This window comes from Protopterus annectens, chromosome 3.part0 (assembly GCF_019279795.1).
Source record: "Protopterus annectens isolate FY-2018-M chromosome 3.part0, PAN1.0, whole genome shotgun sequence".
NCBI lineage: Eukaryota > Metazoa > Chordata > Ceratodontiformes > Protopteridae > Protopterus > Protopterus annectens.
In genome coordinates, this window is record NC_056731.1 from 765,437,227 (window position 1) to 765,459,669 (window position 22,443).

Sequence of the window (22,443 nt, forward strand, 5' to 3'; positions counted from 1 at the left end):
GACATTTTGAAGTACCACAAAAAGACACACTACAATAATAAACTAAAAATTATATTAATACTCAAAAGCTTCTTTTCTTTCCTCTCTTCTTATGTGTATGTTTTGTCTCCCCTTCATAAAAGTAACTTTTTTAGCCCTATGAAAATAATCTAATCCTCTACTCATCCTATTATATCTCTGATACCTTTCCTATCTTTACCCCACCTCTTTCTCCCATTATCCTTCTTTTATTCTAAGCTACCCTTAAAATATTGTTCTTCTGCTCATCAAAAAAAAAAAAAAAAAAAGTATATATTTAGTTTTTTTCTGTTTACTGATTTGACTGTCTTAACTTTTATGTAGGCTTATTTTTTTACTATGTATTAAAACTTGGAGCTTTTCTCCCTGGGCCTCTACTGAAAATGGACATATATCCAGTTAGACTAGCCCGGTCAACAAATGTAAAATAAATAAATAAAAATAAAAAAAAAAAACCTTAAAGGAGAGCCTCTAACTTAAATGTCTGTTTATAAAAGGGGGGGGGACTCTCTAACTTAAACAAGTTCAGAGAACAACAGAAGACCTAGCAACTAAGGGGTGACGGCCAACGGGTCCCCTACGAAACCCAAATGCACAGAATCCCGACACCCAAAATACCAAGACGAAAAGCCCAAAACCCCACATTACCAAAAGACCAGAAGCGCAAAATTCAAAATCCCAATGTTAAGGGATTTTGAGTTAGCGCTTCTGGTGTTGCGGTTCAGATAAGTATGTGTGTGTAAGAGTGTTTATGAAGGGCTTTAGTGTGTGTAAGTGTGTGTTGAGACTGTGGTGTGTGTGTGTGTGTGTGTGTGTGTGTGTGTGTGTGTGTGTGTGTGTGTGGGACTGTAATGTGTGGGTGTAAGTTTGCCTTGTGTATATGTTTGTGTGATCTCGGAGTTAGAATAATAAAGTAGGGGAGGTGTGGGGGTTGTAGGGGGGCTTCGCCCCCCTGCTTATCTTTAGTGTAGGGTGGTTTGTTTGGTTATGGGGGAGGGTGTGTGTATGTTTGCGTGTGTACTATATGTATGTATTAGTTTTGCAATTTTGAATTTTGCACTTTCAACGTTTCGGTAATGTGGGGTTTTGGGCTTTTCGTCTCTGTATTTTGAGCGTTGGGATTCTGTGCGTTCGGGATTTCGTAGGGGACCCTGGCCAACACAGCACAAAAAACACAACAAAGGATGAGATACGTGGTTTACAGCTAAAGAAACTCACAAACTACTATAACAGCGAAAAAATATAATAACAATTTTTCAAGTAAAATATTTGACTTTAAATAGAGAAAAAATTTATACTAAGCCTGAGCCAGTATTGCTACAACCTCGCAGCTAAAGCAGCAAACAAGATCTGGTAGCTGACGCTGGGCATTATGGGATAAGGGGTAGCCTCGAGCCAGTAAAGAGCTCTCTAGCTATAGAAAGTGGCTGAGTCAGAGCTGAGGATCGGCTCCGAACCCATTTAGCAAGAAAGAAGGTGAGATTGGACAACTTACCATCATGTGTTCCCTATACTGAACAACTGATACTACTAATCTCAGTTTCTCTTCCTTTCCTTAACTTACTCTAATTCCTTTTTCTTTGCTTCCTTTATGGACATAACATTATAAATCAGTCCAAAAACAAGAACAATGCAATGTTGTTTCATTATAAACCTGTATTTCTTATTTCCCTTTAGAAGATGTTAAAATGCTGCTTGAAAAACTCTGATGCCCTTGCATAATAATGCCTGAGTAGGTGATTAGCATTACTGGATGTCAGACTGCTGAACAGCAGGGCTGTTGTGAAGTCCAACATTACAAGGTGGTCCAGTACTCTTCAGTAGTATCCATTTGGCCAGGTACCTTTTTTCACTTTCAGATACATGATTTTCTTTTTACCCCATTAAACCAAAACAAACTTACTGAAATTTAATTTAAGATTTTTATTAATTTTTAATACAAAAAAATACTGTCATTGCTTAGTTATTTGGCAGCATAGTGTAACCGTGCCATTTCTGCCCAGTGGCCCAGTATGAATGCTTGTATGTCATTGGAAAGACAGGAAAATTTCATCTAATAGCATACACTTATACCTGTAAGGCTGCAACCACCTAAACAAGTCATTAAATAACTGGCTTATTGGTCAAGTGCTGCTTATTTGCATGTATCTTGCATATTACGCAGTCATCATGTATCTTGCATATTACGCAGTTATTACAGTTGTGCCTCTACTATGGCTGAGTACATCAATAAACAGACAAAAATAAATAAACCTTCTTTTGCACTTCAGAAATGCGTCTGAGCACCTTTCCCTATATAGTGGGCTTTCTCAGACTTCCTGTCTACTTTTAAGACAACACAAGACTACAGAACCTTCCTGGTTTCCCTGTTTTTTGTCTGCTTATTCATCTGCCATGCTATAAAATATTAAACACATAATTTATAAAGTCAAAACAAAATTCTGCCAAGTACAGTTCAACCAACAGTACATAAACACATCTATTACAGGGTATATATTATAAAGACGAAATATCAAAAGAGCGACACTCTTACATCAACCACAAATAATCAAAGCTGCAAAACCTCGAATGGCCACAACAGCGATTTTTTTCCCCGGGGAAAAAATTGCTGGGTCATTGTCAGGGCTTTGCCATTTCCTCCACTATAGTGCGATTTCAGAGTTGGTATATTTAAGTGGGGGGTGGGGGCCAAAGCCCCCCACTTTATTTTGCGTTTAGATTTGTTTTGTTTTTTTTTTTGTTGGCCTAGCATTTTTTTCCCCTTGGAAAAAAATCGCTGTTGTGGCAGTTCAAGGTTTTTGCAGCTTTGATTATTTGTGGTCAATGTAAGAGCGTTCGCTGTTTTGACGTTTCGGCTTTATGATATAGACCTCTATTTCACAACAGTTCAGTTAATTAACTGCCTCAACAGAAGGAAGAATGCATCCTAAGGAAAAGGAAATGTAGAAAGCTTATGTTTACCTGTTAAGAAACACCTTCAAGCAGCTCAGTATAATACTGATGTTTCTGCTTTGTTAGTGGGAGTATCATAATTAAGGAAGATTTCTTCCTTAAAAAAAGTTTACATTTAGGGCCCAACTTGAAGTTTTTTTTTCCCTGTTTTAAACTAGCAGTTATTTGTGATTTATAATCATGCTAATTCCAATAGGACTCTATGATAGACTCAGAACAGTGGCACTAGGTGGTGACGGAGCAACTAATAAATCAGAAGCCATTAAATACAATATACATTTTTTATTTCGGTTATATAATGGTTATACATATCTGAGTGAGTACACAACCACTGACAATATAAGGGTATTATATATAGAAGATTATAGTCAAATATTTGATCATAATTAAATTGCTATACATTCAAATAAAGAACGTCAAGAAATTAACTTCAAGGGTGGAGAAAAGTGAAGCTCGAGAGATGATCTCATCCATTTTGAGAAAATATTGTTACTTTGTAGTATGCTTCATGGGGTCTTTTTCATCCGATTGAAAGACCATATGATTGAAACCAACAAGACTGAAGCAAAAAATGTTGAACCGGCTTCTGCTCTGAAAGATGGTACTTTGGGGTTTGAGTGTTCTCCCCTTTCTCCAATGTGGAGAAATCTCAGAGTTGGTATGTATAATACAGAGGGGGTGCTGGCTGCAGGGAGGAGGCTTGCTCCCCTGCAAAAACGCTATTTTTGTGTTGCCAGCTTCCAGAAGAGAAGCCAGTTAGCTGTTCTGTGCTTCGATCCTGTGAGTTTCGATCATATGAAATACATCCATGTTTCACATACTATGACTTAACAGACAGAAAATCAAAACTGTAGGAAAGCCAAGGGTTTTATAGCTTTCTTTACAGTACGCATAGTACGACTGTAACAGTTGCCTCTACTTTCATATGAATGTAATCTAATTAGCAAATCTGTATAATTTTTAATGTATATTATTTAATGTCTGTGCATGTATATTGCTAAATGTCTGTTCAAAAATGTTTCTAATTATGTTGGAGCTTTTCTCCCTGGGCCTCCGCTGAGAAGAGGTTTTGAGTACATGCAGACAAACCCAGTAAACAAAAGCAAAATAAAATAAAACAAACATGGAGTTTTATTTGTTCCAATGTATTATAAAGCAGAAAGAAAAAGAAAAGAAAAGAAAAGAAACCATGGGATGCAAAGTAAATTTTCTTTGAAAAATAGTAACACCAATTTTGCTACCTCACAGACGGAGGTCAGAAGAGATATATGTGTGATTTTGTAAAAGATTTAAAAGCTGTATTACACTTTGAGCTTCCACATACAAACAAGTGTGGCAGCATAAAGTATATTACAGCTTTTAAATCTGCTTTATCTTCAGGCCACTGTTCGGTCATTGCATGTATGAGACTAGAGCATAACAGTACTGAAAGGTGCTTTTGTTACATCAGAAAAGTGTTCACAATTCTGTCTTCATCCCAAATTCAGAGTATAATTACACTGTAGTCCATTGAGCATCTGAAATCAGGAAAAACAAACTTGTTAAGCACTTCCTTAGCACAAGATCTGATATTAACAGCACTAGGGGTACTTAACAAAGCTTGTTAAGTACACTCTAATTCTTATTTAAATCAGACTTTGTGCCAGGGACTAACATCGGACATTGCCACCTGGCAAAGAACAATGGCAGTGGGTAAAACAGCTTTTAAAAGTTGTTAAAATTTCACTGTCATACCTATATAGAAACAATGTATTAAAACAAAGTGTCTAACAGCTTTTAAATCAAGTTTTCCATTTCGCTAAAGGAGCATTTTGTATCTAACTTCTGTACCTCTCATCTGTCCATGATTATGGCAAAATATCCCTTATTTTGCCTCATATTTTTATCCAATCCCATCACCGAGGATTATAGTTAAGCAATAATGCCAGACATCAAGTTTCCTACTTCTTGTTCAGAAAATGCATGCTGATGCAAATCCTGTTGTTCTATTAATTTTTTTAATGAATTACAGCAATATTTAAAGCTGGCAATGATTTTGATCCTTTGATCGCAATTATTTTTTGGATTTGCCCAGGATTCTTAATTAAAATGATAAGCAGGATTAGATAGGCCCTTGTAGGAGAAGGGAGAGAAAAATAGCTAAGCTGACAGAAGTTCTGTCAAAAACTGCCAAGGGGAAGAAAACATTAACATACATATTAACTCAAACCAGATTTGCTTAAAAAAAAAGTTATGTTTTTACCATAACGTTCCATGTGAGTTGTCCATCTCGCTATTCATTCTAACTGATGGGTTTGGAGCCGATCCTTGGCTCTGACTCGGCCGTTTTCACAAGCTCGAGGTCTCCAGCTAGCTCGAGGCTAATTCCCTATCTCATGATGCACTAGTGCTCCAACTCAGATCTTGTTTGCCTCTAAGAAAAAGAGTAGACTACAACTAAAAAACTATATACATATATGTATCTGTACAACAAGCAATTGAAAAAAGTTAAGTCAAAAAGGTGTCCAAAAACAATAAAGCCTAGATCCTCTAGAAGTCACAGGCTGGGGGTTGGAGGGAGGTACGTAAGAATGAATAGCAAGATGGCAACTCACATGGAACATTATGGTAAGAACATAACTTCTTTATGTGAAGTTATCCTCGCATTTATTCTTACTGATGAGACAGCGTCCCTAGCACCATTATTCCTGGGTGGCTCACTGGAGTATATTTTTCAGCACAGTGAACCCAAAGGATGCCCTGCCCCTGGAGGCTGTATCCACTTTGTAATGAGTAATAAAAGCATGTGGAGTTGCCCATGTTGCTGCTGTGCAAATGGTATGCATAGGCACTCTGGCATGAAAGGCTGAAGAAGTGGCAGCTGCTCTAGTTGAATGAACCTTAATTTTACCTGGAAGTTCTTTATTCAGCAAATTATAAGTAAAGATAATACAGTCTGACAGCCATCTAGACAGTGTTTTTTGCTATCGGTGTACCTTTTTTTGCATCTGAAAAAGACACAAAAAGTTGATCTGACTTCCTAAATTCCTTTGTTCTATGTTAATAGAAACATAACTGTCTGTGCAAATCAAGTTGGTTTAGCATGTATTCTGCCTTATTGCCATACTTGGGAAAAAATACTGGTAACTCAATGATCTGATTTAAGTTTGACTCTGAACACACCTTTGGTAGGAAAGACGGATTAGTACGTAGAGAAACCCTATCAATATGAAACACTAGATATGGGGGGGGGGGTTGATTGACAATGCTTGCAGTTCTGATACCCTTCTGGCTGAGGTGATGGCCTCTAAGAAGATGGTTTTCCAAGTTAAAAATTTCAGATGACATGATGACGCCGGCTCAAAAGGTGGAAGAATTATTCTTGAGATTCCATGGTGGTAGTGGAGATTTTATTGGTGGCCTTAAGAGATAAGTACCCTTTAGAAACTCTTTGCACAATCTATGTGACATGATGTTTTGTCCATTTTTACCTAGATGAAAATGTGAAATTGCTGCTAATTGTACCCTGATAGTAGCAGCTGCTGCACCTTCTTCAAAAAGCTTTGTTAGGAATTCTAGGACAGAAGAAAGAGATGCAAAATAGGGGTCAATCTTATTCTGTAGGACCCAAAATGAGAATCTTTTCCATTTGCTAAGATACAATTTTCTCATAGAGATTTTATGGGAAGATATCAAAATGTGTCAAGTGGGTGATGAAAGATTTTGTAATCTGGCTATGTTTGGAACCGCAGCAGCCAAGCTGTCAACTGGAGGGATTTGAATGAGGGGTGAAGAACTCCTGAAGAATGTATCAGAAGATCCGGTACTGGGTCCAGGATCCAAAGTTTCTCTAAAAGATAAAGTTGTAGGAAAGGGAACCAAATTTGATGAGGCCAGTAAGGGGCTATCAAGATTAAGGTCCTTCCCAACAATTTGGCTTTCTGAATGACTTTGGGTATTAACGGAAAAGGAGGAAAAGCGTACAGGAGACTCAGGGGTCAATCGTGTATGAGTGCATTCCTCTGGGACTTTCCCTGAGGGGGAATCAGGGTGAAATAGTCACTGTATTTTGTGTTTGTGGATGTGGCGAAAAGGTTGCAGCAAGGCTGGCCCCATCTGCAGAAAATGCTCTCCGCTACTTCTTGTTTGAGGGACAACTCGTGTGGCATCAGTATATGTCTGCTGAGTTTGTCTGCAATCATGTTGGATTTCCCTGGGATGTGCATTGCTATTAGAAAGTGTTGGGAGGACGTCGCCCATTGCCATACTCTCAGGGCCTCTCGACATAGGGGATAAGATCTGGTTCCTCCTTGTTTGTTTATGTAGCATGCCACTGACATATTGTGTGTCTGAATTGCAATTGTTCCTACAGGTAGAGTGTCTTGGAATGCCTGCAATGCTAGAAGCACCACTCTCATCTCCAGAACACTGACGTGCAAGTGAAACTCGTGTTTCTTCCACGTGCCTTAGGCTGTTCTTCCCAGATAATGCCCCCCCCCACCCTATCTGGGAAGCATCCATGGTCACTGTGGCTAGGGGAGCTGGAGGAATAAAGGGTTTCCCTATCATTACTTGGTCTGAATGAAGCCACCAAAATATATCCTTTTTGAAAGCTGGAGTTATTTTGTGGGACATTGTGAGCATTTGCATTAACCACTGGGTAAAAAGAAGGCACTGTAAGATCCTCATATGCATGCACGCCATAGGAATTATTGTGATGGAAGCTGCCATTGTGCCTAGAACCTTCAGAACCTCTCTGGCGTGGGCTTTTGTTTTGTGCAGGAGATTCAGCACCTGTTTTCGAAGGACCTGAATTCTTTCCTCTGGAAGTTTTACCATCACTGTATTTGTGTTTAGCTCTGCTCCTATAAAAACAGTATGTTGAGATGGCAATAAGGCAGATTTTTTGTAATTGACAGTAATTCCCAACTCTGCAAATAGCTGTAACGTTGTGTTCCTTGTTTGAAGTTGTAGCTGCTTGGTGGTGGTGGTTAGGAGCTAGTCGTCTAAGTATGGAAACACCTGGAATCCTAGCCATCTCAGGTAAGCCGTGACTACTGCCATGCATTTGGTGAACACTCTGGGGGCTGTAGTGAGTCCAAAGGGCAGAGCTTGAAATTGATAGTGACTGGCTCCCAGCCAAAAGCACAAGTACCTCCTGGATGGCCTGTCCATTTTTATGTAGTAGTAGGCATCCTGAAGGTCTATAGAGCACATCCAATGGTCTTTCCCTAGGAAAGAGAAGTACTGACTGCAACGTGACTATCCAGAACTTTGTCTTCTTCACTGACTTGTTTAGTCCGATGAAATCCAGCATTGGTCTCCAGTCCCCTGTTTTCTTTGGATCTAAAAAGAACCTTGAGTAAGTTTCGGATCTTACTTGGTCTGCGGGGACTGATTAGATGGCTCTTTTTTATAGCAACTTTTGAATTTCTATGGTTGCTTGATCCCTTTGATTGGGTGGAACATTCAGAATCCTTTTGTTTGGGAGAGGTGTGATTGAAAAGGGTACTGAGTAACCACTGGATATGATTCTTTGCACCCATGAGTCTTTTGCAATTTTTAGCCAGGTGACTGGGTGCACAGATAAGCTTCCCCCGAATTCCTCCAGAGTGGAACAAACAGGCCTCCTCTCAGGAGCGCTGAAAGGGTTTTCCAGAAAAGGATTCCCGGTCACCCTGATTCTGTGGGCCCCCTCTGCCGCATGGGCGGTGTCTTCCATTATTTCCTCCTCCTCTGCCCCTGAAGGAGGATTCACCATGTGTGTCAGAAAAACTCTCTGGGATTTCTGGAACCACATCTTTCCCCCTTTTGACCTTTGGGATAGGGTCTCGAAGGGGTGGAAAAACGTACTCCCACAGCAGAGAGAGTCTTTCCTTCTTGTTCACACCTGGTTAATGTTTCTTTTACCTTCAGTCTAAAAAGGGATGAGCCATCAAAGGGGGTGTTTATAAAGGATAACTTGAAGGGTTCCACGAAATTACAGATGCACATCCAAGAATGTCTCCTAAGGTCGATTCCTGAAGATGCTGACCTACTTGCCCCCATCAGCTGCATAAGAGATAAGCCTCATGGACGAGTTCACTAGGGAGTTAAGGGTGGAGAGCTGGGATGATACCTTCTCTGATATCTCCTCAACTACTAAACCCTAGAGAGTATCTAGTCGCTCTTTAATGAGATCTCTCTGTAATCTAGTAAAATGGGTTAAGTAGTTCAGGGACCTGAGTGTGAAGGCCGCTGATGAAAACATGCCCTTTCCATATCTGTCCATCGTCCGTGAATCTTTCTTTGATGAATGAACAGATGAGGATGTTTCCGATGACTCCTTTTTAGTGGCCGCTGCAACCACCATAGCATCCACTGGAACACCTTTTGTTAGAAAACTTTTGTCTTGTGGACTAGTTATGAACTTATTCGGCCTCCAAGGGACAGGCTCCATTGTGTCTAGAGACTCCCACTCCTTTTGACAAAGTAATTCTAAGAGCTCATCAAAAGGCGGAGACACCCAAAAGGTGGAAGGCTGAGACCTGAAAGCTTTCAGGTACACAGACTCCTTTTAAGGTTAATGGACTTCCAGCTGCATCTCTGCTTTAGGATCTCTAGGATGTCTGCAAAGGAGACATCCTCAGATGGCGACCGTGGGGACCGTTCTGATTCATCGAGGTCTGTGTCTGATGTAAGTGACTCCTGTGGGGAGTCTATATGCTTCCTCTTGCAAGTTTTCTTTCAAGGAGCCTCTTCAGAAGGGTATTCTGGAGAGGTCTTGGAAGACAAGAGACCATCCACTGCGGCTTTCTGAAGTTCTGGGTTTCTATGCCTTTTTGGAGTCAGTTCTGCCAAGACGGACACTGGTGCTTTAGGGGATGGAATTGGTGCAGCAGATGGTGAGGCTGTCTCTGAGGACAGAGCTCTCCTCATAGCCTCGAAGGCTCCACTCCCCTGTGCCAAGGAACCGATGGAGACTCCCAGCGCCAGAGGAGCAGGCTCCAAAGCCGAGGTAAGGGTGGAGCTCACATGACCCGAAGATCCAAGAGGAAGAGTCAGATCTGACAAAATATCAGCTCCACTCAACCCCCCGGACCCGACAAGCAAGTGTCAGCCCCTAGACTCCATGGACGGCACCAAAGTAGTCGGAGCAGTCAGAACCGAAGAACTTTGGGTAGGTCTCACCTCCAAAAAACCCATCACCATTAGCTCCACACATTCCGGCTCCGAGAACACTGGACAGGTCAGAGGCGGAATCGAAGAAGAGGGGAAAGGCCCAGTCGGTTCCAAAGCCCTAAGGGTCGGTTCCGATAACAACTTTGCTATCGCTGGTGTCTTTAGTAGTCTCTGCACAACACAATCCACATACAAATCAGAAAGATTTCTTGAGGACCTAGTTGCGGGGGCTAGAGATGCTGATACCTGAAGAAAGTACAGTTGTGTACACCTACCATAAATGTAGATGTTCGAGTGTCTTCACTGTTGCAGTCATGACTGTAGGGTTCTCCCCTGCCAGCAGGCAGCCCCAGGTCGGCCAGAATCCCAAAGTCTTGGTCCGGCATTGGCTGTTCAACCATGCTCCCTGACGTCAGAGCGCCAGGAGTATAAAGCTGACAGCCGACGCCATCTTCTCCAGTTTTTCTTGCCCCAGATGTCAGGAGTTCCAAAATGAAAAAGGTCCCATAACCCTTGCAAATACACCTCAGAAGAATGGAGAAAAAAGGAAATACACAAAAGTAAAAATAAGAGGGGACAGGAGGGAGGGAAACCCAGACTGCAACTGTGAAGACACTCGAACATCTACATTTATGGTAGGTGTACACAGCTGTACTATGTTCATCATGTTTCACTGTTGCAGTCATGACTGTAGGGTAGAATCCCAAAGCTGAAAGAAAGGGAGATGGTCATAAAGAGGAAGGGGCGGCTAAAAGGCCCTGCAAGACTGCAGAGGCAAAGCCTGCCCTAGACTTAGAGCAGAGAGGTAGATTGTAGTGCTTAGAAAAAGTATGCACTGAACTCCAAGTTGCAGCTTCCAAAATGTCCTTGGTAGGAACTCCTCTGAGGAAGGCCGCAGAAGTGGCAGCAGCTCTGGTGGAATGAGTCCGTATACTCCCTGGGATTTGCTTTCCATGGTGAGAATAACAAAATCTGATTCCACGAGCAATCCATTTAGAAATGGTCTGTTTAGAAATGGCTTTACCTTGGGAACTTGAAGCATAAGAAACAAACAATTGATCTGATTTTCTGATGTCCTTGGTTCTGTTCAGGTAAAAACGTAGTTGTCTGTGTATATCCAAGGAATGTAAGATCTTTTCCCCTTTATTTTGAGGAGAGGGGAAAAAGGTTGGCAAGTGGATAGTTTGATTTAAAGCCACTTTGGAAACCACCTTAGGCATGAAGGTAGGATTTGTCCTCAGAGAAACCCTGTCTTGATGAAAAATAATATAAGGTTCCACAGCCATAAGAGCTTGTAACTCTGAAACTCTCCTGGCAGAGGTTAAGGCTAACAGGATAGCTGTTTTCCAAGATAAAAACTTGATGTCAGAAGAGGCAGCAGGCTCAAAAGAAGGCAAGGTTAGTTTTTCCAAAACATAGTTGAGATCCCAAGCAGGAATGGGAGGAGATCTAGGAGGTCTTAAGTTCTTAGCTCCTCTAAGAAACTGTCTCATGAGCTGGTGGGAAAAGATGGGAGGGTCCGTATTATAATGAGCAGAAATAGCAGAGGCATGTATCTTAATGGAAGAAAAAGAGAGACCCTTATGCAAGAGATCTGTCAAGTAAAGTAAAATTAAAGTAATGTTAGGAAGAAGAGGATCAGAATCCTGAGCCTGCATCCAGGAACAAAATCTTTTTCATTTTCCTGCATAAGATTTTCTAGTGCTAGGATGTCTGGCTTCTAAAAGGACATCCATAACCTGCTTGGGCAATAAAGAAGAAATCAAAGGCCCTGGATTAACCAGGCCGCCAGGCTGAGAGTTCTGACATGAGAGAGTAGAACCTGACCCTGATGCTGGGACAGAAGGTTTGGAGATGGAGGTAAAACCCAAGGGGGCTCCATACATAGGTTTTTTAGAGTTGGATACTAAAACTGCCGAGGCCAATTTGGAGCCAGCAAGATTATCATCTTGGGCTTGTCCTGCTTTATCTTCAATAAAACCCGTGGAAGAAGAGGAAGTGGCGGAAAGGCATATCCCGAGAGGTTCCTCCAACTGAATGACAGGGCATCCACTTTCCAAGCTTCTCTGTGGAAAGTCCTGGTGCAAAAATTCGGTAGTTGATGATTGAGATGGGATGCAAAGAGGTTTATGTGAGGACATCCCCAGACTGCTGTTATCATCCTGAAAATTTTGGTGTCCAGCATCCACTCATGTGGATCTGAAAGGTTTCTGCTCAGGCTGTCTGCCAGGAGGTTTTGTTTCCCTGGTAGAAACTGAGCTTGAAGATCCAGATTGCAAGCTAGAGCTGTGTTCCATAGATCCATGGCTAGTCTGCATAGGGGGTAGGAATGAGATCCCCCTTGCTTGTTTATGTACCACATAACTGTGGTGTTGTCTGTCCTTATTAGTAGTTGTCCTGGTTGTAAAAGATTCCTGAAGGCCAATAAAGCTTTCTGAACGGCTAACATTTCCTTTAGGTTGATATGCAGGTGCTTCTGATCCTTTGTCCAAAGGCCCTGCAGACAATTGCCCTGAAAATGGGCTCCCCAAGCATAATCCGAGGCGTCCGTGGTTAGAATCTGAGTGGCAGGAGGCAGATGAAAGGGATTCCCTTTGTTTAGTGCACAAGCCCTGGACCACCAAAGAAATTCATTTTGAAGGCAAGGAAGGACGGAGATCAGTATGTCTAAACTGTGGCAATGCTGAGACCATACACTTTTTAGGTACCACTGAATTTTCCTCATGTGTAGTCTTGCATATGGTACGAGAAGGATGCAGGAGGCCATGTAACCCAAAGCCTGCAGAAATTTCCTTGCAGATAGTTGAGTTAGAGTTGCCAAGGTTTTAAAAGTTGAAGCCAGCTGTAATTGTTTTTCGGATGTCAGAAAAGCCATCTGGGTTGTAGTGTTTAGAAGTGCACCCAGAAAAGTTATCTGTTGTGATGGTGTCAAATTTGACTTTTTTATGTTTACAGAGAATCCCAGGAACTTGAGGAGGTTCTGTACAAATTCTAGATGCTGGAGTAAGACATCCTTGCTGTCTGCCTGAATTAGACAATCGTCCAGATAAGGGTAAATTTGAATTCCCTTGAGTCTGCAATAAGCTACTACTGGAGCCAAGCATTTGGTGAAGACCCTGGGTGCAGTAGACAATCCAAAGGGCAGTGCAGAGAATTGAAAGTGCCTCGATCCTGCCTTGAACCTGAGGTATTTTCTGCGATCCTGCCTGATGGGAATGTGTAAATATGCCTCCTTTAAATCCAAAGTTACCATCCAAGCATCTTTGGACAGCATTGGAAGTAGCTGCTGTAGAGTAAGCATCTTGAATTTTGGAATCTCTAGAAAGGTGTTCAAGACCGACAGATCCAGAATGGGTCTCCATGAGTTTTGCTTCCTTGGGACTAGAAAGAGCCTTGAGTAAAAACCTTTTCCCATCTCTGAAAGAGGAACCAGTTCTATGGCATTCAGAGCCAAAAGAGCTTCCACCTGGTTTAAGGCCTCCATCCATTGATGTGTTGGAAGGTCTGTCCATCAGCTTGGCCTTGGCAAGGTATGAAAATGGAATTTGTAACCTCTTAAAATCACATCCAAAACCCATTTGTCTTGGGTTATTTGAGTCCAATTTTGATAAAAAAGAGAGAGTTTTCCTCCTAGAGGGGCTGCCAGGCAAGACGTTCCTGTAGCCCAACAGAGGGAGTCATTGAGTTTGTTTCCTTTGAGATTGTGACCTGTCCTCTCCTCCCCTAGGGGTGGAAGCAGTCCACTTTCTTGGTCTATAAGCAGCTTGTGATTGAGGCCTCCCTCTGGAGCGTCTATATCTACCCCTCTGAGGCCTGTCTGAAGAGGGAAAGGACCAATTTTTTGAAGGCCAATTCCTGCTAAATCTAGGTGGCTGTACTTGTAAGAAATCTTTAACTGTTTGCATGGATTTCACCTTATCCTCCATCTTTTTAATAACCTCTTCAGCTTTAGATCCAAACAAAACATTATGCTGAACAGGAGCATCCAATAATTTAGCCTTTACTTGTTCAGGTAAATTTTGTTCCTTTAGCCATGCATGTCTTCTAATGACTGTGCCAGAGGCCGCAGCCCTACAAGAAGCCTCCAAGGCATCAAATCCATAGTGTAAACCATGCATCCCAACCTGCTCAGTGGCATGCAATAAGTCATGTAATTCCTTATCATCTGCACAGGCAGAAATGGAGGTAAATGTTTGTTTTAAGACAGACAAGAGAAATTGCTGGTATTTAAGCATATGAAACTGACAGTTTAAAGCCCTAATGGACAAAGTAGCAGAAGTGTACACCTTTTTGCCCCATCTTTCTAAGGATCGAGAGTCCTTTTCAGAGGGAATGGGATTTTTGGCAAAAGCGACCTTAACTCCCTTAGGACCCTGAGAAATGGTTTCCGGGTCAGCAGAAGGGTTCTTATACAAAAACTGATGGGAATCAGGAACCCTGTAATATCTATCAGGCTTAACAGGAGCAGGAGGAAAAGAGTCAGGGGTTAAGTTAGCCTCCGAAAAGGCATCATCCACAATATCCAAAACAGGAGGAATAGCCAGGGGTCTATGTTGGGGAAGAAGAAGAAAATCCCTCAATCTTTTCTTGGATTCCGAATACTCCTGTCCCTCCCAGTGGAAATGTTCCCTCATTTCATGCAAAGTTTCCCCAAAAGAAAAATCCTCAGGAGGAGAGGCTGAAGGAATGGATTCTTCAGCATCAGAATCCTCATAAGGAGGGAAATAGTATTCCTGATCAGAAGAAGAAACTGAGGAAACAGAAGCCTGATCAGAGGAATCATAATAAACATCCTGCCTTGGCCTTTTGTCTGGAGGGGGATGTGAACCCCTAATCATAATAAGTAAATCCTCCACCATCTTGAGTAACTGTTTCTGTGACTTGGGAGCCGGTTCAGAAGAGGCTTGTGTTGCAGTCTTTGATTTAGAAGGAGTCTTTGCCTTTGTCTTTGGCTTTGCCTTTACTAGAAGCTGAGTAGGCCTGAAAACCCCTTTGGAAGCCGGTACCTGCACAGCGGCTCCGGACCCATCCAAAGGAGCATTGTCCGAAGGTCCTGCAACAGAAATATTTAAAGGCCTGGTTGACTCCTCATGAGAGTCTGTTTCGGCTGTCAGTTCTGAAATGGCCGACGACAGGGGCTGCAAAAGCACCTCACTGACGACGGCCGAACCTGAAGCTGGCTCCGCATGTGCGCTATCATCAGATTTGGACCTCGAAGGCCTGTCTTTATCCTTGCGACGTTTGTGAACTCCGGTAGCTGGAACCGTATCCGATGACATTTTGTAGTTAAAGCGCCTACCAAAGTAATGAAAAACAAAATCGTTCCTTCGCTTAATTGTACGTTGATTGAATCTAGCACAAAACCGACAACTAGCTACATCGTGGTCAGGGCCTAAGCAAGGAATACAGTAAGAATGAATAATTGCTTCCCACATGAAATGCAATTATTAACTTTTTCTGACATCGGAGTGGAGCAAGAAAAAAGTTTCCCCAACGGGGTACTTAGCTTTGAGTGGAGAAGAAAGTCTTCGGACCGAAGTATATAGGAAAATTCGTCAGGAGCCAACCGACCGGTACTTGCAAACTGCTATCACCGCATGGCAAGAAAGACTGGAGAAGATGGCGTCGGCTGTCAGCTTTATACTCCTGGCGCTCTGACATCAGGGAGCATGGTTGAACAGCCGACGCCGGACCCAGACTTTGGGATTCTGGCCGACCTGGGGCTGCCTGCCGGCAGGGGAGGGCCCTACAGTCATGACTGCAACAGTGAAACACGATGAACATCAGGTGATTTCAAGGTTGGAGATACCAGCTCCATTGCGGGGGACCGGCTGCTTACTTGTAAAACCATCGGTTCCAAAGGCAGTGGAGCTGAGGTTGAAGTTTTTGCAGAGCAAACTTCTTTAGAAACAGTCGTTGACAATCTCAGTGCCTTTTTAGATGGCTCTGACTCTGATGAAGTAGAAGATCTTTTAGAGGATATTTCAGAAGTAGGTGACTTACTTTTTTGTACTTCTTGACCTTGTTCAAGGGCTTCAGTGAATGAGGACTTTAAGAGCCCTCTTAAAATCAGTTTGTTTTTCCTCTCCTGCAGGACTCTTAAGATAAAGGAATGACATATAGCACAAGACTCCTGCAAATGAATTGCTCCCAAGCAATATACACATTCCGTGTGGCCATCAGTTAGTGACATGTTTTGCCCACACTTAGGATGCTTCTTAAATCCAGGAAGTTTTGAGTCTTTTGACTGTTTTGACATTTTTCAAGGAAGTTTGTCTTAAATCCAGAAGGTTTTGCAAGGAAAGATTTGGCTTGAACCTCTCTAATTTAAATGAGATTATAGCACGACAAATATCTATAAAAGCAATTACTAGAATCGAAGGGAAAACACACACACATACAGACACACACACACACACACACACACACACACACACACACACACATACACACACACACACTAATCCCTTCGAATAAAAGGAAAAGGAAGTCCTCTAATAAAATGGACTACTGCAGGTATAATAAGGTTAATTGTTAACAACTAACTGATAAACAGAAATGCTAACTACCTGTATAAACTCTACTACAAAGTTAAACACTGCACATTATAACAAGCAAACTATCAATATACTCTTTTTCAAGGCAAAAAATACACTACTCTAGCAAAGAACTGCTATTAGCAATATTAATTCTGAAGAAATGGGATAGGGTAAGAACAGGCCCAACAACTGAGGACCTAAGATATAACTAAAGGATTATATTTTAACAAAACTAACAGTAAACAGCACACTATAAAGAGGATACAGACCTCCAAACTATTTTTTAAAGAAACTGTGTAAATTTAACTGTAAAATATTTTGAAATGTCTGTACTTAGCCTGAGCTAGTATAGAAAACTCACGATCTGTTTCTGTGGCAAACGAGATCTGAGTTGGAACACTAGTTTATCATGGGATAGGGAATTAGCCTTGAGCTAGCTGGAGACCTTGAGCTTGTGAAAATGGCCGAATCGCAGCAAGAATGAATGCGAGATAGGACAACTTCACATCAGTCATTTCTAAGTCAAAAGACAGCAATCACCAAAATGCAAGACTGACACCAAGATTCTGATTTTCAAGTCCATGCATGTCTGAAATCAGCACTCCACCGCACCAGACAACGGTACCAAACATTACAGATTTAGGGCTTTGATCTCAAGAAGCAGGGCTCACCTATTTATATACTCCAAAAATGATCACTCAGGACAAGCCAACAATACTGCTCAAACACATCATGCTTATCACATAACAGCCTGGATCTGCCTTAGCTTACCATAGTAGAAATGCTACACTGAAGTCACATTAAACAACTTAACTACACATCTGCATTTTGCAGGAAGGAAAGCATCACTACCCCCCCATATCCCCATTTCATTTATATTTTCACTTAGATACTGTTCTCTTTTGGGGAAGGGGGTTATCACAGTACAGTTATCTCATTTTCTCTAGGCATTGTCACCTAGAAGAAAGAGGATTGAAGTAAATAGGAATGTGGGAGTGCAAGGGATTTCCACCCTAGGAAAAAGCTGAATGTAGATTTTGTATCCTTTATGCTTTCTTTCAGCTTTACACCTTTTGCCAGTGGCACATTATGTAAGTCATTTGATTTGCAATGTTCTAATTGTTGTGCTGTGTTTTAATATAATATGCCTCAAAAGCTAACAAAGATCCCATCAGCCCATGTCTGCATACCACCTTCCAAACTACCAAAACCACATATATACATCTGATCTAACCTTCTTCTTACCACCATGGACAGTCACCACTCTCCAGTCTGTGAATGAGAACTTTAACGCATTTGACAAAGCTAATTCAAGACTGCCTTCACCTTGGTGGGCTACTGGATTACTACATCAGTCGATATTTTGGACACAGACCATACAATGTCAGTCAAAAGTCACTTACTAAAATGCTCCAGAATCACTAGTATTCTTTCAACTCTTCTGTCAAGAGTATTTTTAAATCTTATATTCTACTCTTTTTGTACTGCCCAAAACATGCTTTCTACATTCCTTCTACTCTGGCTTGCATCCCTCATTAGTCAGTATAAATCTTCCTTCTTGTATGACATTATTCTCAGTAATCTTCAACCCGTCTATGATTCCATTTCAAAATAAAATGATCGATTCTTGCTAATGTCTTGTACCTCACCTCCCCTTCATCTTGTACTAATTACATATTTTTTAGATCCAAGCCCTCCCAGTCACTTATCTCCAAATTAAAATTCCCACATTTTGTCTAAATCTATTAATAAGTATAACTACACTCCTGGTCATTCCTCATAAAATCCTCCTAGCATTTCTTTCCCCTCTTTACCTTTGCAAACCCATCCCAGTTTGCCCTTCCACATGCTTCTGACCTCTCAGATTTCTTATCATTCTGACTTTTCTTCTATTTGTGCTTTATCCAAGCACAGCCCTTTTCTGATAGCTTATCTCTTACATTCATCTTTATACAGTGTCTTTCGATGTTAACAGCTTCTTACCAGCTCCTCAGTCCTCTAATCCAAATGCCAGGCCTGTTAGCATCATCTATGATTAATTGCTTTAATATTAATGGCAGCAATAGTTAACTAATTTGGCAAATTACTTTAACATTCAAACGCTGCAGTAATGCACTATACTGTGCTTCTTAACATCTTCATTTGTATTTGTTACATAATTTTCTATTCAGACAAAATTATAGTACTGCTTGTATCACTACAATACACTGTATATATTTATATTATAATACAATATTTATATTCTATTTACTTTTTTAAATGGAGAATTTTCTTCAGGGACACCGATGAAAATGTGACTTCCCAGTTGTAAATTCTGAGTAAAAAAATATAAACAAACACAAATTTCTTCCTCTCTGCTTTTACACCTGTATCCATTTCTCTAGATAATGGCTTACCTGATCTATTTTTTTTTTTTTGCTGCTATTACATGCTAATAATGCAAACATTAGCTTGCTTGTCTGCTCTTCTACCATATGAATAAATACTTCATTGGTTTTGCTTTTGATATAAATAATTTTATAGCTTTGTAATGAGAGGCATGTTAACCCCCCAACAGAAAAAAGCTGAAAAGCGTTACTGAAAGAAGCAGATACTCCTAATAATTTCATTCTCAAGCAACTAACACCAAATTTCACTAAAGCTTCAGATGCAGTTATACAAAACGACAATGAATGGACAAGTAGAAAACACCATTACTCTATCATAGAAATACACCCCAAACTCATACACACACACACACACACACACACACACACACACACACACACACACGCACACACGCGCGCACACACATCCTCTGCTGTGCAGCTGTTTTCATTCATTCAACAAACTATATTGCAAATACAAAATATTTCTGGTTGCTGTTCAGACTAAGTTGTATACTTTCTGTAAGCCTGTGTTAAAAACTTAATAATTTATTAATTAAGAATAGTTTTCACAGCAGCAATGGCTTCTGTCAAAACCTTTCTAATGTTGACTTTTTTAGCAAGACATCGTTACAATGTGTTACACTGGTAAAGGTACCACATACAAAGTCATAAGCCTTTTTTCAAGAATATCATGTCAAATATGACATTTGAACTTGCATAGCAAGCTTTCTACTGTATATTTATATCCCTACCTTATAAATTCTTGTTTCTTTCTTTTTAAAATATGTTAGCTATATGAATACAACACTGTTATGTAAAATTGCATTCCTGGTCTTAAAATTGTACTGTACTGATGTTGCTATTATCTTTTTAGTAGAGCTTATTTCCCAGGAAAAATGGACATATATCCAGTTGGACTAGCCCGGTCAACAAATGTAAAATAAAAAATAAATAAATAAAATTCTCCAAACCACACATCAATATTACATTTAAATCTGCTTATATTTTCTGCTTCTCTTACTTTTTAGAAGCCTGTTCTATCATGTTTTTACCCCAAACTTGAAAAAACTCACTCTTCATTTTTTATATATATATATATATATATATATATATTCAATATTAACCAAAAGTTCTTATTTCTTGTAGATCTCACCATATTTTTAATTGCTATGGGTTCTTTTTGGACATACTGAAAATAGTCAAGCTTTCCTAAAATATATCATTGGAATGCTTTAAAATAAATAATGCAACTTATTTACATATATCACTTGTTTACAATATATGCATTTATATCACTTATGGCAATACAAATCAAATAAGTCTAATGTAAGCTTCACATTTTATTATTCTTTCAATTTTCTGACATTGATAAAAAATGCAATACAGATTTACCTGATAATTATCTGTGCACAAAAAGCAACACTCTCAAAGCACTTCTATTGGTATCTTCACTAGTATGGCAAAATGTTTCACAAAGGTTCCAGATTAATCTATGGAAAAAATTAACACTTACCATTGATTCTGGACAGTACTCTGGTAAACGTTGCAACAAGTGTTTTGCTCGAGAGTCACTTTTTGATGATGTAAGCTGTTAAAAAATGATGGAAGAATTATGTACTAATGAAAGAATTGTCAAAGCACATACTATCTGAGTATCACTCACTCATTGCTATATAAAATATTTTAAAAATTAACGTACAACAGCACAAAATGCCTCATGGCTGTTTACATACATGGCACAGTATGTTGCACCATGCAAAATAACAAGTCATAGTTATGTACTCACCATAGCTCTGCATCTGAGTTGCATGTCTTCATACTTCCTCATCTGATGGATCTTGGATCTGACCTCAGATCCGAGACCCATCAATTGAGGAACAAACAAAAAAGATAATATCAGATCAACTGATATTCATAAAGGTATGCTCATGCATTCTTACCTTTCAACTACCTCTAATTTCAAAGAACCTCCCTGATTTTGCCTACTATTGTTTTGCCCTGTCCCTTGTAAACCTTTTATTATTTTCTGGTAAATCACTGAGGTTTACAGCCAGTCAGTAATGACAGTCATTAGAGTTTCATACTTCTTTTTGTTCAAAAAATGCATGTCGATGCAAAAATCTGTTCTTGTATTAACTTTTAAAAATGAAATGGAATAATATTTAAAAATGGTCCCTGATTGATATGTATGTATACATATATATATATATATATATATATATATATATATATATATATATATGGGTCTACTTCTAATGAACGAAAACTCACTTACCCAAATTTCTGTAAAGACTTCACCGAAACTACATGTGAACAAACACTTGGATCACCAAGTGAAATCTCCAGGTAAGTAACCACTTATCCACACCGCAAAAAAATAAAAAACAAAGCAAATTAAACCCATCAATATGGGGGGGGTTGTGCCTCCCACACCCCCCAAACTAAATATACCAACTCCAAGATCACACTACAGTGAGGAAAGGAGCAAATTCACCATTGTGGCCAAGTGGTTATTTACTCAGAGTTCCTTTTTGGTGATCCAAGAGTTTGTTCAAATGCGGTTTCGATAAAGTTGTCTCTGTTTTCAGAGATTCGGGTAAATGGCTTTTCGTTCATTAGAAGCAGACCTATATATATATATATATATATATATATATATATATATATATATATATATATATATATATTCAAGTTTAACTTACATCTATGGATGGAAAACAGAAAATTTACCCAAGAACTGTCCCTTGTGCTACTAATAGATAGAAGCAGCTCCTAAATGCTTTATCCCATGCCTGGGTCCCCTCAAATTTTCTGTGGTATGATCCTAGTTATACTCATTAGGGGTAATATATAATTATCTACCACAGGATGAGTAAGGCTAATTTATAAACAAATGAGACTAGTCTTAAAATAGCCCACAAGGGTTGCTAGCCTAGTACTTACATATGCACTTATGAATAAATGATGGCTGGATTCATGAATACCTACAGTAAGTGTACACTGAGTACACAATCTGTACTTAAGAACATCACTACCACATTTTTTACGCTGTCTCTTCACTCAGACAAATTATACTAAGTGTACTCATAGTCTACACTTTGTGGTAACCTTTATGAATCCCCCTCGATGTTTAAGGTTGCAAAAAAATCAGTAGGAAAATTGCATTTAGTAGGAAGAAGGTGGAAGTTATGCTTGCGTTATCTATTCACTCAGAACAGTGTACACTTACTCTAGGCATTCACGAATCTGGCCCATCCTCATTTTGAATAATCATGTTCAAGATGTTTAATCTGCAGTTTCTAACAGATATCTCCAATAACTGGAAATTTAAAAATCAAACATATAAATGAATACTTTGTGTGACATGCACTATTGTAGTTCCAACAGCAAGATAGATTTAACAGTCAGAAAGTAGTTATTTTTTG

At 40.0% G+C, this 22,443-nt stretch overlaps 1 protein-coding gene across 1 annotated transcript in view; it reads right to left on the reverse strand.

Annotated features, from left to right (window-relative positions):
- Positions 1-22,443, reverse strand: part of RECK (reversion inducing cysteine rich protein with kazal motifs) — a 1,724,192-nt gene that overhangs the window by 1,129,610 nt on the left and 572,139 nt on the right. Inside the window, exon 3 of the mRNA XM_044065108.1 lies at positions 20,532-20,606. Within this exon, the coding sequence (XP_043921043.1) occupies positions 20,532-20,606 (75 nt within the window). The remainder of the gene's footprint in view (positions 1-20,531; positions 20,607-22,443) is intronic.